Source organism: Abramis brama, assembly GCF_963993115.1.
Source record: "Abramis brama genome assembly, chromosome: 19".
Taxonomy (NCBI): Eukaryota; Metazoa; Chordata; class Actinopteri; order Cypriniformes; family Leuciscidae; genus Abramis; species Abramis brama.
The window spans coordinates 14,115,847-14,131,410 of record NC_139981.1 but is presented as its reverse complement, the minus strand read 5'-3'; the positions used below and the strand labels follow the sequence as shown (position 1 = coordinate 14,131,410).

At 36.1% G+C, this 15,564-nt stretch overlaps 2 protein-coding genes across 2 annotated transcripts; one reads left to right on the top strand and one right to left on the bottom strand.

Moving 5' to 3' along the window:
• Positions 1–6,154: 6,154 nt before the first annotated feature.
• Positions 6,155–13,560, top strand: pdlim1 (PDZ and LIM domain 1 (elfin)). Its single transcript, XM_084093224.1, has 7 exons — positions 6,155–6,411; positions 7,616–7,767; positions 8,680–8,767; positions 10,051–10,235; positions 11,381–11,526; positions 11,735–11,852; positions 12,834–13,560. Exons 1-7 carry the CDS (start codon positions 6,319–6,321, stop codon positions 13,018–13,020), a joined length of 969 nt encoding a protein of 322 aa, XP_083949350.1. The 5' UTR covers positions 6,155–6,318; the 3' UTR covers positions 13,021–13,560.
• Positions 13,561–14,484: 924 nt separating this feature from the next.
• On the bottom strand, positions 14,485–15,135 carry neurog3 (neurogenin 3; the record flags this gene model as incomplete). The annotated part of the gene is made up of 1 exon (XM_084093229.1): positions 14,485–15,135. The coding sequence occupies one exon, from the start codon at positions 15,133–15,135 to the stop codon at positions 14,485–14,487; it is 651 nt and encodes a 216-aa protein (XP_083949355.1).
• Positions 15,136–15,564: the final 429 nt, after the last annotated feature.

The following is a 15,564-nucleotide window of genomic DNA, read 5'->3' as shown; positions in this document are numbered from 1 at the left end:
ATAGCATGTTAAAATTGTGAGGCTTTTGTGTGTGTCCCTTTAAATGCAAATGAGCTGTGGTTCCGGCACAGAGGACGGGGCTTCAACAGCTTGTGTGTGCATTAGCTTCTTCAATTACCTCACACAGACATGCACTGAAAATTTCAAAATGTTGAGCCTTTTATGTTCAATCAGAAGAAGTGACAACATGTAGAATGCAACAGGACATTTCTGAATGGTTAGTTGATGAATTTATGTAGCTGATGTGGAGTTATCTTCTAGTTTTATCCGTGAAGAAGCTTATTGTACTCCCTATACCAGCCGTTTGTTGTAGTCCTTAAAAAGTGATTTCTGTAAAAGAAAATATCTCCCTTTGTTTTGAACATAGAGCGGAACTTTGCAGATGCTGTTTATGCTCAGACAGCATCATTACACACTAACTAAAGTAAAAAAAAAAAAGTTATTTCAATCAACCACCCCTTTAATACATGAATTGGTGCAAGATAAACTTAAGCTTCAAAGAAAAATGCTTTTGAATCTTGAACAAAAACAGGAACAATCGTAGGCCTCAAGTCATTCATTGTAGGTAAGCATTTATACGTCAATACATGGAGTTTATAATAATCGCATTCTATATTCCAATAATGCTCACAACATTTCTTGAAATTGTGTGGTTTATAGCCAGAATGAACAAGAGCTGCTTTCCCCATAGAGACGTCAACACCTGTGAATACAGGACACACTTGAAAACAGACTCATCTTATGGTCTTATCTGGAAGATAATGCCGTTTAAAATTGCGGCTTCCTGTCTGTCTATCCGTAGCAAACCACAATGCAGCTCCTAAACAGAAACAATTCAGTCATACGCAAGGAAAGCACAAGCATTTTGGTAGGATTTTAATAAGTTAGTTGTCATTAGAAAATGTTTTTTTCTGTTATGCATGTTATTGAGGGCAAAGGTTAATGTCTCAATAGAGTTCCTCTGATCATATCAAAAACCTGATGTTGTCATAGCTACCATCATGAGGTAATAATCGCACAGATCTGAGGGGAAATACTTGAGCAGATGTCAGTGAATTAAATAAGTGACGTTTGTTTGTTCTACCTTCCTGGAACTAATGAAGAAGATGAAAATAATAACCACCAACATAATAACATCAACTGATATTTGCAAAGCATATTGATCAAAAACAAGATGTTGGGTTGAAATGACCACAGTGATGCAGTTGCTGTATAATCCTAATATACTCCTACTTATGGCTAAAAGTGCTTTTGTGTTTAACATGAGTTTGATTTATAGCTCCTGGCCAGAGCATATAAACCTTTAGCACAACAATATCATTATCTCGTTACCTGGAGTAAAAAGGGATTCCAAAGTTATTTGTCATTAGTGAGTCTACCTTAGAATCATGCATGTTCGGTCAGAGCATTTCTGCCCTGGAACAGAGCCAGGGCAAAACACAACAGAGCCAAACTTCTCAGTTCCAGTCAAGCTCCTCCCCCGTCCTCCGTCACGAACACACACACACACAAACACACATATCATTGCGTGATGGGAAATGGATGACACGCCTCACAGAGCTGCCTTCTCTTGTGTGCTGCTCTCACTAGGAGAATGAGGAAGTTCTGAAGGAAAGATCACATTACAGTCTAATAATGTACTGGATGTTTATGAATGATGATTGAATGAAAGCTTCAGTGCCAAAGTTTGCTATCTGGCGCCGATGAGCGACAGTGATTTCTTTTCTGTAAAGATAGAGAAAAGGATTGATAATACAATTTTCCCCCAAAAAATAAAAAAAGATGAACTCATAGTAAAAACATGCCAATAATACAATACACAATAAAGGACACCAAGCAAAGCAACGTGTCCATTTGAATTCACTACCAAGAAAACCTACCTTATACATCTTCAAATTCAAGGGTACTCATTAAACATTTTGCTTGGAGAAAAAGAGGCATGTATAACTGTCTAATTACATATTGCTTGTGTGTTTGACTGAAATGCTTACCTCATGTGCAGTGAATCTCAGATTTCAGCAGAGGGAAAATCCCTACAACCCTTCATAGAGAACTGCATTAACACGGTGTGCTTGCAAATTATCTGCCTCAGATCTGAGCTGAATTTGATACTGAACTTACCACCATTCAATTCTTAAATTCCATCCATACTCAATGCATTTTCTTCACTTAACGCCACATCTCCACACTTGCTCTCATACACACTCGAACACTCACTCTGAATAAATAACAAAAACACATTGTACAGATTCCTACATATCATTACACACCTGACATAACCAGAAAATGTTGCAAAATATTTAATGAAATTAAATATTTTTTAAATCTTTTTAATCTTAATAATAGTTCATTAGTTTAATAAGAAAAAACAATGGTTTACTAAAAAGTGTTCTAGTGTAAGAAAATAATCAACAAAACATGTCAAATAAGGATATATGACAATGAATAATAATATTAAAACTATTAAAACTATATTATGAAAGAAAAATTGTAATATACTTAACATGTATTTATGTAATAATAGATATCAATAAGCCTTGTATTAAATGCTTTCATTATTCAGGGGTTTTATTCTTTTTCTATTTTACAATATGCCCCATCACCACCCTCTGGATCTGGCCACCCTGAAATACCTGCTCATATTGGTCAAGCCGAACTGCGTCACAGCCCCACAGCCCGTGGGTGGGGGAGTGTGACAGAGAGAGAGAGAGAGAAGGTGTTAACAGCTCGAAATGTCACCGTTTGCCCCGTACTTAAAGCCATAGCACCAACTCCCACGCGAATGTGACGTCTTCTATATGCTCTCGAGCTTCACCTGTCATTGGTGAACTCACACAATTACATCATAAGACACCTTTCTAGCTGCGCTCATGACATATTTTGAGGGGCACCAGGGGCAGAGAGGCCTGACCACAACATTTAAACTACTTCTCATCGACTCGTACTGATAGTTTCAGCAGGTCACATGCTTTAGGTACTTCTGCTTTTCAGTAGAGCTCACTGATAAAGAGGAACCGTGTTAAAAAAGAACAGCTTAGGGAACTTAGATATGCTCTGTCTTTATACTGTTGATGCAAACACTAAAATAATGATTTTATAAGGCACTATAAACACTGTATCTGTTTCGTGTAATGTAGGTAGGCTACACTCTCTTGGATACAAAAATAAACTTACAGAACTCCAGTAATGTTTTGATCTCGCGCTCAAACGCGTTGAGCAAAGACACACATATAGGCGCTTATCATTTGAGAACGAGCAGTGTGTTTGTGGTTATGTCCTTCATGGTGCTATCATCACGGAAAAAAGAAGTGGAAACGAAAACAAGACATTTCAAAACTGTCCGTGTGTTTGAGTGCAAAGGGTTGAGGATGACCTCTGTTGGTCGTGAGTTTACATCACATCTGATTTATGCAATTCAACTCCGACCTCGTATTATGATGCACCGGTGGTGCCGCCAACAGGCTGTAGGAAATGTAGTATCCTTCAACTTTGAATCGAAAGACAATTTTGCTTTTTAACTGAACTTTGTTAGCGTTAAAGTAAAGTATTTAATCTAGTCCTCTGTTATTTATGTATAGAGGCAGAATTTCCACTGATAGACGTATTTATTAGTAGGCTAGACTAAAACAATTGAATACAATAGCTATTGTAAAATCTGTATAGGCCAATTAAATCCTTCTGAACCAGTCAAAAGTTTGGAAACATTAAGGTTTTTGAATATTTTTGAAAGTATAGTCTCTTAATCTCACAAAGGCTTCATTTATTTGATCAAAAATAAACTGTAATATTGTGAAATGTTAGGCTATTGCAATTTAAATTAACTTGTTTCTGTTGTAATATATTTTAAAATGTCTTAAGTGTCACATGATCTTCAGAAATCATTCTAACATCATTATTAATAATGTTGAAAACAGTTTTAGCTGTCTATATTATTATTATTATTATTATTTATATTTTCATGATACACTGCCATTCAAAAGTTTGGGGTAAGTAAGATTTTTTAAAAGAAAGGGAAAAGAGAAAAAAATACTTTTATTTAGCAAAGGCAAATTAAATTGATCAAAAAAGACAGTAAAGAAGACGTTTATGAAATTGTTAAATATTACAAAAAATTCTATTTATAATAAATGCTGTTATTTTTAACTTTGTATTCATCAAAAAAATCCTGTAAAAAAAAAAACAGTTTCCACAAAATTATTAAGCAGCACAACTGTGTTTACTGTTTAGCATTAATAATAATAATAATAAATCACCAAAAGCACCAAATTTAGCATATTTCTGAAGAAGTGACACTGAAGACTGCAGAAATAGCTGCTAAAAAATTCAGCTTTGTGATCACAGGAATAAATTACACTGAAATATATTACAACAGAAACCAGATCATTTAAATTGCAATAATATTTCACAGTTTTGCTGTTTTTATTGTATTTTTGATCAAATAAATTTCAAAAACATTAAAAAAAAATGTTTTTAAAAAACTTTTAAACTTTTGACCGGTAGCCTACTGTGTGTATATTTATCGCTTTTTTACTCTGTAGTGTTATTTCATTTAGGCTACTTTTTCTTATTTTGCACTATTGATATTTCTGTTTGTTCATATTAGCCTACTTATTTTTTGTATTTTACATTGCACAATTACTTATTGCAAGCCATATACAAATGTATGGGTTTTTATAACAGCATATGATGACATTTCTGCAATAAACTTTGTTTTTCATATTTCCATGTATTAAAAAAAATTAATGTAGGCTTACATTTATATCACTGTACATTATTAGCCTGGCATTAAAATATTTAAAAAATAGTCAACACAGCTGTGATGAGGTTTCTGATACAGTTTCAATTTGACATCTTCTAACTGCCATCTAATCCATTTCTCTATTTCCCCTCCTCTTTGAAAGCTATATGGGAATGTAACATATACCAGTCTTCCATTTAACTTTATAGGTAAAAAGTTAACCCTAATACATTGCACATTCCTAATCCAGAAATGTGAAGAAGGTCCAAGCGTATTGAATTTGAGGAGGGGACACATTGCTAGAAATTAGTCCATGTGGGCCAAAGATCACATTTTGAAAATCTTCCATTCTGTATAGTTTAGTTAAGCAGGCTACCTAAAAAACTGTTATTGAAAGACTTTCGGACTTCTTGATAATTACAGGTGTGCCGAAGCAGGGATGAACTCTGCAGGAATGGGTGTTAACTATAGGCTGTATATTAGACATCCTATCTGAAGTCTTAAGATAAGTTCAGTGTTCTAAATGAGATCCTAACTGAAATCACCATGGTTACTAAATAGATAAGACAGGCCCCTGGGACCATATTACAGAACCATCCTGACTCAGAATCCTAACTGTTTAGCAACCATTTTAATTTTACTTGGAATATATATATTTAAATTGTAAAGTAAGAGATCAGCCTCTGGACTACTAATAGCCTACAGTTAATCTGAAAAAGTGAATACAAACACATAATGTAGGCTACTTTAATGTACACTTATTCCTGAACTGGGTAAAGATAAATCAAAGACTGCACTCCCATATCTCAAACCATATTTGAATTTGCATAAACAATTATAATGTATTAAGCTACAATGCCAGCAATTGTGCGACTTAATGTAGATGCAATGTATTAAATGTAGAAAGTATTTGTGTCCAGGTTCGGTTACACATTTGATGGCCAAAACTTTGAAAATATCCTCACAAATATTTTGAAACATGTTCAAAACTGACTGGAGGAGCATTTGAAATGTCCTCCTCAGTATTTCAAAGGCTCACAATCATGATGCAGCATGTCTTCACTTGTGCTTTAGCCTATCCATTCTACGGATGTGCTTATCTTTATAAAGTTTACAGAACTCTACACACACCTTTGATATAAATCAAACAATGTGCTGCTACCGCGTTGCCCGGTTTGTCTGCACTTGCTCCACTTTTGGGGAATGCTGAGAATGTGACCCATAGTCCTGGAAAGCATATGTTTTGAGCGAACAGGAATTCGCCAGGATTTCTACTGGGTTGGGAGTGGCACATACCGAATCCCAGGATTTGACTCTTCCATACATGGTAAACTTCAATATAAAATGACGTAACGGCCCACCACTAAACAAACATAGGAAATAAGCTCTTATCAGCACAGAGACCTGACATTATTCGCTCACTTCTGAGGAAGCTCCGCCCAGTCACCGTCTCTTCAAAGTGAACGCCCTGTCCCGCTACAGTAACACGAAACTACAGACTTTAGGCTATAGCATAGTTACAGTGCACCAGTTCAGGAACAAATTTACGCCAGCCGTTTAGGCTAAGTGTTGGAAGTATAATGCCTGTACGGGTTGTTTTACAAGGCCCTGGACCGTGGGGATTCCGTCTGGTCGGAGGGAAAGATTTCGAGCAGCCTCTTACAATCTCGAGGGTAAGACGTTAACTTCGGATTTGTTAATAATTTATAATTTTGGCGTTCATAGACACAACTAGGTCAAAACATTATGCTTCATAAAACGGATAAACCTTCTCAAGAACGTGCCACGCATGCCGCAGCATCCAACCGAAACGCACGTGAACTTAGACTCTAGCACTTGGATTAAATCGCCACTGTCTTTCTCTTAAAACATGGAAGCCAAAACTAACAAATTATATGGACACGAAATTAGATTCTTTCTCTAAATATAACTACTAGGCTACGTGATTCCATATAGTTTCGTAGAAATAGACCGAAGCTGTTTTTAAAACATTACAAGAATTCATGGCATAAGTGACACGTTATAATATGACACTTATGCGCGAGTTTCAAAAGCCTACCTTCAACTGCAACAAGCTGCCTGTCAACTAATTTGCACCCAATATGTTTTGTTAATTAAAAGATTTTACATATAAAGAAATATGCATTTACACTTATATTCACTTACTTTAGAAGAAGCCTCCAGACATCAGCTTTCTAGAATAAGTTGTTTTACATAGAGTGGGTCTCCTCATCATGGGCGCTGCCATGTTGAGATCACCTATTTGCTTCATATAGCACTTCCTGTCAGCGATCTATGTAAAAGATTAAGGCCCGTTCACATCAAGAACAATAACTGTTACCTTCCAAAAACAATTCATGATAATGTTCTGTTCATTATAAGCAGGCACTGCAGGTATGTCATCTGCCACATTAAATGCTTCAGCTTTTAAAGCAGAGTGGAATCTGATTGGCTGATTTTTATCAGCTAGAAAAACAAGTTCTGAAAGTGTATATGGATGAATGTGTATATGGATGTGTGCATCATGAGAGAAAGACAAAAAGGGTTTCAGCATCAAGTTGCAGATATTCTTAAATCAAACCTCATGCATCCAGGCTGATATAAACCACTTGCTGACTGCACCTTAAACCACAAAGTTTCTTCTCATAAACAAGGTGCACACCCTTACACTTTATAGAGGAAGTCATCACATAACAAGTGAAGGCTGATCACAGTTATTGTGCAAAAAAAATCTTTCAGTTTATATTTGGGCATGAAAAATGGCACAATTTAATTTTAAAGTAACAAAGGGTGATTTGTCTGCATTCACTAAAAAGCCTATTTTTTCCTTTTAGACAATGATGATGATACTCATTTTTGGATTTTTTTTTTTTTTAGGTGACCCCAGGAAGTAAAGCGGCTCAGGCTGACCTTTGCATTGGGGACATGATCCTGGCCATAGATGGAGAGTCAACAGAGGGCATGACTCACCTGGAAGCACAGAATAAAATCAAAGCCTGCCTTGAGGAAATGGTGCTTTCCATTGACAGGTGAGGGGAACATGCTGTGGTTTGTCTGAATTACCAAATATATATCATTAGCCATGAGTAATGATGATCTTGCCTTGACTAATAAACCAGGTGTTGTTTATTACGAATATTGGCTCTTTGACAAATTGCTGCTTCTTTTTTTACCTTATTTTAAAGTCACTTTGGATAAAGGTATCTGCTAAATGCACACAGAAAAGTGTGATGTAACAAAAAACTTCTTTAAAAAAATACAAATGGACAAATTGATTATTTTATAAATTCTTCCAGACAATCTAGATTTTATATTTTGAACCATTAGGGTGCCATTTCTCCACTGGTCCCTGTATTGAGGTCCTCTTTTAGTTTTTAGTACATTTTGTCGAGATCCCCATTAAAAAAAGTTTTGCAACAAATGCTGACTTTTTGGAAGTGGAGATTTTATAAATTGGAGATTGGCCATGCACCTTTTAATGGGCTCAACAATGAGGATTTGTATTTGTACAAGAACATTTCATTAAATGTTACAAAAATCAATAGTTTTTTAATGTGTTATAATAGCTAGAAAGTATAATATAATTCAATGACACAGTGGAAAACAATGGCATACATTGTAAAATGTTGCTGGGTGTAATTTTCAGCTCATTTTTACTGAAGTCATTCAGAAGATATTCTTACAATTTCGACATATCCTCATCTGTGTCAATCAGCTAGCAAACGCTACATTGGTGGCAAGTCAGAATGTGCAACAACATTGTTCAATACATGACAGAAAAACTTACACAATACAAAATTAGTACAATTACATCAACTTGCCCAAAAACTGTCTCACACTGGTCATCAGGCCATTTTTACTTTTAAGCCTTGATTTTATACTTTATATTTTAATCAATTATTGATTCACTGTATGACACTTTTTTCTTCTTTTTTTTTAAGATCAGAGACAAAAATGTGGTCCCCACTGGTCACTGAAGAAGGAAAGCCCAATCCATACAAGATGAATCTGGCAAATACAGATACACAGGTATGTTTCAGCTCTGCTTAACTGGTAGCTGAGGGATTTTTAAATGGACCCCTGATCATTTTCAATGAGCTTTAAAGCTATTCGTTGTGCTTGAGGCTGTCATACATAACAGGACCATATCCGCTGAACAAATAAAGGCACGTCACTTATAGGCTGCCAAAGTGAAGTCATTGTTTATGTCCTAACAAGCCTTATCCATGGAGACCGGTGAGTTTATCAGCCAAAGCCATGACGCAAGACCCACATCCTGCAGGCTAAGTTGGAAACTTAGGGTCAGAATGTGAGCGATCATAGGAAGTGTGTGGAGTTTGACTACATAGTTTTGGTATTATAAATGTTTCCTGATTCAAGCAGAGAGCGAAACATAATAAAAAACAACTGCTAAATATGTTGTTAACAGTGGAAACTTTCACAGTGTCATTAAATCCTCAGTCTTTGGCAAAACTTTTCTATGTCTGTTTTTTGTTTAATGGTCTTAGTTCACATCAGCTTGGTTATTTAAAAAAAGTAATGATTGATTCTCAGATATTTTTTTCTGGTCTAATAGTTATATATTACTGCATTCCTTATTAAATGATATACCCCCGGTTTCACAGACAAGGCTTAAGCTAGTCCCAGACTAAAATGCATGTTTGAGCTGTTCTGAAAACCACTTGCACTGACATATCTTAAAATAGGTCACTGCCATTGTTTTATCTCAAGATGCACACCAGTAATGTTTTTTCCTTTTCTGAGGCATATTTATAAAAGCTACTTAAATGTTCTAATCGAAATAAGGCCTAATCCTGGCTTAGTATAAGCCCTGTCTGTGAACCGGGCCCTAATGTTTTTGGCTTTGTTTCAATCTCTTAATGGTATAGTTCACCCAAAAAGGAATTTTGTCATCTACTCACCCTCTTGTCGTTCCAAACCTTTATGACTTTTTCTTCTGTGAACACATTTTGAAGGCTTTTTTTTTTTCTTTATGTATTTTTCTGTACATTTTGTCTGTATTTATGTATGTAAATTGTCATGTTCTTTTAGCATCTGGGCAAAAAACTATAGTTGGAAATGTTCAGTTGGCTAATGGCATATTTACAGAAATTATAATGTGTAATGTTCTTATAAATAAATGTAAGGGTAAAATTCACACCGTTTTGTAATGGCATAAGGGTGTGTAAATGTAAATGATGACAGAATTTTCATTTTTGGGTGAATTATGCTTTTAAAGCTACGCTTCTCTCCTCTGTTTGCCGTGTTTTTGAGATTTGTAGTCTCATAGTTCCTGGTGTCTTCTTCTGTAGGAGGTCAAACAAATAGGCTCTGCTCATAACAGGAGTGCTATTCCATTTAATTCTGGCAGTCCCAGGGTGGTCACCAACCTTTACAATAACCCCGCTGGCCTGTATTCCTCTGAGAACATTAAGAGTTTCAACAGCGCAGTGGATGATGTCCAGACTTCTGCTGTCTCCAATGAAGCCAGTAAGAAGTAAGTATGATGCACACCACACTGACATACTTGTCACAAAGCCATATGGTGCAACCAACATGTAGGAAAAACATAACAAATCAGGAAATGATATCATAGAGTGGACACCTTCATGACTATAAGTCTCTAAAATAGCAAATAATTTGACCTTTTTATAAGGCAAGGTTAATACAGGTTGTTAAATGTCACATGGGGCAACTCCTCAAAAACCTAATGGTGTTTAATAAATTATTAATTTATGATATTTGAAAAATAATTGTACATTAAAAAATACAGTAGCCTACCATTCAAAAACTTGGGGTCAATTTTTTTTTTTTTTTTGGGGAAAGAAGTCCCTTATGTTCACCAAAGCTGCAAAAATATCACAGTAACATTGTGTAATATTATAATATTAAATTAAAAATAATTTTCTATTTTAAAATGTAATTAATTCCTGTGATGGCAAAGCTGAATTTACGCCAGTCACATGATCCTTCAAAAATCATCCTAATATGCTGATTTGGTGCTCAAGAAACTTTTCTTCTTAATATTATTATTATCAATAACAGTTGTGCTGCTTAATATTCTTGTGGAAACCGTAATATTTATTCAGTATTCCTTGATGAATAGAAAGTTCAAAAGTGCAGCATTAAAAATGTCTTTGTCACTTTTGAGTTTTGATCAATTTAATGGGTCCTTCCTGAATAAAACTTTTTTTTTTTTTTATCTTGATCCTAAACTTTGGAGCGGTAGTGTATATTTATTTTAAAAAAATGATTTAAGTAAGGATTGAGATGTGTACACTCACATGCATTCAGTGTGTAAGGAAAATATGTTATTAGCGTTTACTTGATTAAATTTAAACTTTCTCGCAAATGAGTTTTTCAAAACCATACGAAATCAACAAGAATATAAAGTTTTAAGAATTAAGCACGTGTTCTGGACTAGATTTTTAAAAGATGTTTGTCTTAATCATGAACACTCTTATAAGTCATTTAATACTGCAACATTCATTCCAGTTCTGTGCTGTATAAGTATAGCTATTTGAATTTATGGCTGTCAGGGCTGAAACGAGTCAGTTGGGATTGGCTTGAATGACACAATACTATTGAGATAACATTGTTTGTCTTGTGACTGTCATATGTGACCACCTTTCTGTATTATAGCTCAGATCCCTGTAAACCTGGCCAACCAAAGCCTGCATTACCTGCAGACTCTGAGGTGTACAAAATGCTGCAGGAGAATCAAGAATCCAATGAGCCTCCTCGCCAGTCTGCCTCTTTTAAAGTTCTGCAGGAGATCCTGGAAACTGGTATAATATCTAAACACACTGTGTATACCCTACTACATTGTGTCTGAATTACATGAAGGTGACCAAGCCTTAGCTTCTGTTGACAAAATGGGTATCTGCAATTCTGGTCATTCATAATCATTAGCTGTGACACACGTTTTGTAAATGGCATCAGATGATCTGGCCTATAAAAAAAAAAGCCTAAGCATCTTTGTTTCTTTGTTGTCAGGTGATGTAGATAAACCCTCTGGCTTCAGAAGTGTCAAGGCCCCCACCCCAAAAATTGGAGCCTCAGTTGGGAATCCTGAAAAGCTCTCTCTATGTGACAAATGCGGTTCAGGGATTGTGTAAGTTTCACTGTTTTGTTATATCTTTTTAGGAGTTTTAAGGAAATTCATGCATCCAAGAATAATTGCAAGTACTTGTCCAGTGTCGCCATCTAGTGGAACATTCTGGAACTGAATCTCTTTATATTATCTTATTTGGATTTGGATTTCTCCATAATGATCAAGTGGTGTTCACTGCAGAGCCAAATGATTGCCTTGTCCAAATACCCACACTTGCGGTCTTTGCACTTGACCACTTGTCTACTTGTATGACGTATTTCCTCTAAGTGTTCAAGTAGGCGTAAAGACTGTGGACAAGACGAGTGTGTTTAGAACTTTTGATTACTTGATGGGACACACTCACACTTATAGTGTTGCAAAAAATGCAAGTGTTTACAGACCTTTTATTTATTATATTTTCAACACTTTGCATTTTAAAATAAACTTCTACATGTCCGTTCAGTAGTCGCTATGTAACTATCAGAAGACACAAATTTAAACTTGTGGTGCTTCTAATTAAGTGATAAAAACAGTTGCAAAAGGCCTACACATACCATACTCATCTTTGCACTAAGAAAATGTTTTACTACCAAATTATATGAATCTAATTCATTTAAATTACAGTGGAATATTTTCCTCGACATCTCGCGATTTCAGGGCACATGAGTTCCCGAACATAATGCATGATGGGATACGCTTAGCCTTGAATACCGCTCCGAAGCAGTATTTGAGATAGTGTAGGTTTATTGTACATTAAGGGCACTGCACTTTGGCATTTTTAAGACATGGGACAGTCTTGCGCACTTACTTCCTGTTGCGAGCACGCGCTCTCAAGTGGCCAAGACCGCAAGTGTGGGTATTTGGACATGGCAGATTTCATGTCAAGCTCCACCCATTGGTTCTGCAGTGAGCAGCCTCTCATAATAATAGGAATTTTTCCCAAACATATTTTCCTATACTGTGACTAACTTTGATCTCTCTCTTTTTGTTTTGATTTTAAAGAGGAATGATTGTCAAAGTTCGAGATAAGTTTCGCCACCCAGAGTGCTACGTTTGCACAGACTGCGGGATCAATCTGAAGCAGAAAGGACACTTTTTTGTTGAGGACAAGATTTACTGCGAGAAACACGCACGCGAACGCGTCACTCCTCCAGAGGGTTATGACGTTGTCACGGTTTTTCCAAAGTAGAATCTTACCTACATTCTACTTTAAAACTGCACATTCCGTTATGTGGGGTATTCTGTGGGGTATTCCTTCAGAAATCTGTAACACTTTTATTTGGATAGTCTTTCAATGAGGCTGCTTTGTTGGCAGCATGAATGTTTGAAACAACTCTTACATGCTCAGACTTAAATGGACTTCGGCAACAATAATCAGGAAATGTGATTAGACATCACCTGAATATGTGAATATAGGGTCTATCCAGATTAAGTGCTATTGTTATCATACATTCCAATGTCTTAGTCATTCCATACATATATCTCTTTGTATAAAAGGCTCATATTATTGGTGCTAGGGTATATTAAGTCCACTTACTGCATTGGCAGTTTTTCATAAAAAGTTGATCATTGAAATGTATTATGTAATCATGGTCGTATTTCTCACACACATCGGTATGTAAAATCTATTCCCTGTATGTATATTGTCTTTTGGATTCTCCATATTTTTTTATGAAATAACTTGTTTAGCCATGCTAGAAAAATAAAATGTTGCATATCCATTGTGAAATTTCTTTATGGTTTATTTATTAAAAGATTGACTTTTGACAGGCTTTTTTTGATTAGGAATGTCATTTGAATCCTGCTGGACTTTCAATAAAAGCCTTTCTGCAGAAGCATAATTATAGCAGAATAAATGACTGAATATTTGAATGTTGCATTGAAAGCACAAACACACTCATACTTCAGTCAGAGTGCAATAGTTTTTGTTTCTGCAGCTGTGTAAGAAATCTCAAAAAGTGAACCTAATCTTGCAAGAATATACTAATTGAAACAGGGTTATTTGACAGCATGTGCATAGGGAAAAACATGCACTCACCAAGCATAACGAAATTAAATATTAAACATTGAATGTGTCTGGAGTTTTTTTTTTTTTGTTTGTTTTTTTTACTTAAGAAATGAAGGTTTCATTTGTACTTAGTTGGGATATTTAATGGTTTTTTTTCCCATTAGAGATTGCACGGTCTTCCCGAGTGTGAGCACCTGTTGCTCTGGAAAGCTCAGCTGGTGTACAGCGCATGCGCAGAACCCTGTCAGTAAAATTACAACACGCAAGCTTGCTTCACGAGCATTTTTATATGAATTTATTATACTTGATTGTACAATTTATATTCTACAAAAGCACTCGAATGAAAAAAGATTTAAAAAAAACACTTTTTGTTTATTTGCTTGAATTAAAAAGGGAAGAAGGACATATCAGAAACAATATTTACAACATTGATTTGTCTGTCATCGTCATAGACATATGGAAGCATACAATAAAACGTTTGAATAATAAAAATGATAATGTTGTTGTTTTTCAGGCATGAACGAAAAGTAAAATTAATCCACATATGAGCTGCCCTGAAACGTGTCAAACTCGTGGTCCTAATAGCAATGGTTAACTTTTGCCAGATTTGTTTTGCTACTCGCAGATTAGACATTCCTCAGCAAATCAAAATGTCAGATTGTCCTGAAAATTGCAGTTAAATTCCTCTAGCAACAAATCAGAGTAGCAGCCTTGGGTTTCTTGCCAATTTGATGATGAGATTGTGGAGTGCCACTTGGACGCGCACGAGCTTGATGCGCTGTTACGCGCTTCCAAGCAAGCGCTTGGCACCGTGAGGTTCCCCTGATCCCGAACGTGATTTGAAATGTGTCGAACGTGGTTTGCAATTCTCAGTGTTTCTGACAATGCCCAAATGTAATTGTGCGCGAATCTCAATGTCTCAATTTTAGTCAGTTTCGCGTCATCTGGAAAAGTTGGAAGCACGCTTCTCAGAGTATCCAGAGCGGAGTTCAGCTTATGCATGCGGTGCCTTTCTCTATCGTTTGCCTTCCCTCTGCGATTCCCACGTTGTCTGCTTGCTGATTTAACTGGCATCTTTTTCTTCATTCTTTTATTTCTTGTATTCTCTTCGCTAAAGGTAGAGGAGCATTCTTTAGTCGCTGAGTCTGTGTTGCCAAGCTCATATTCTCTGTTGTATTTAATTTGTTGACCTTTGGTAATGTCTGTGGATCCAGACTTGAGATCTAATGCCGAACTCCAGTTAGATTTAAAGGTCCCATTCCTTCCTCCCGAAGCGCACGTGGATCTTGGAGTCATTCTGTAAACATAAAACACAACTGGACATCCTTAGTCCAAGGTCTCGAATAACAATCTATAAGAAACCTATCGTACTTTAGATGCTTACCTCTTGCAGACTGGCTCGGTGAAGCCGAAGTTCCGTGAGGGTGTTGGTCTAGAGCACTGAGAGTCCTGTCTATCAGTGAGCAACATGCAGTCTCTTTATTCATTCCCTTAATATATAAATCAAGAGGACAATAGAGGGTGATGCGCCCATTCGTCATTGATGTCCCTTTATCCTGTCTGCGCTCTAGGACAAACAAATGGAGTCAAGTGGCCAATCAGAAGACGGTCCTTTCCAAAAATGTACATTCATAGTTTCAGAAATAAACTAAGAGAGGATTTTAAAACAGGATAGAAAATGTCAGGTGAAGTTTTCTATAGTTGTCTGTCATTTTCTATCTTAGA

Excerpts from the sequence above, each read along its gene's own strand:
- pdlim1 (XM_084093224.1), top strand. The coding sequence starts at position 6,319 with ATGCCTGTACGGGTTGTTTTACAAGGCCCTGGACCGTGGGGATTCCGT. Across the intron at positions 7,768-8,679 it reads ATGGTGCTTTCCATTGACAG|ATCAGAGACAAAAATGTGGT; the intron begins GTGAGGGGAACA and ends TTTTTTTTTAAG. Across the intron at positions 11,527-11,734 it reads GCAGGAGATCCTGGAAACTG|GTGATGTAGATAAACCCTCT; the intron begins GTATAATATCTA and ends CTTTGTTGTCAG.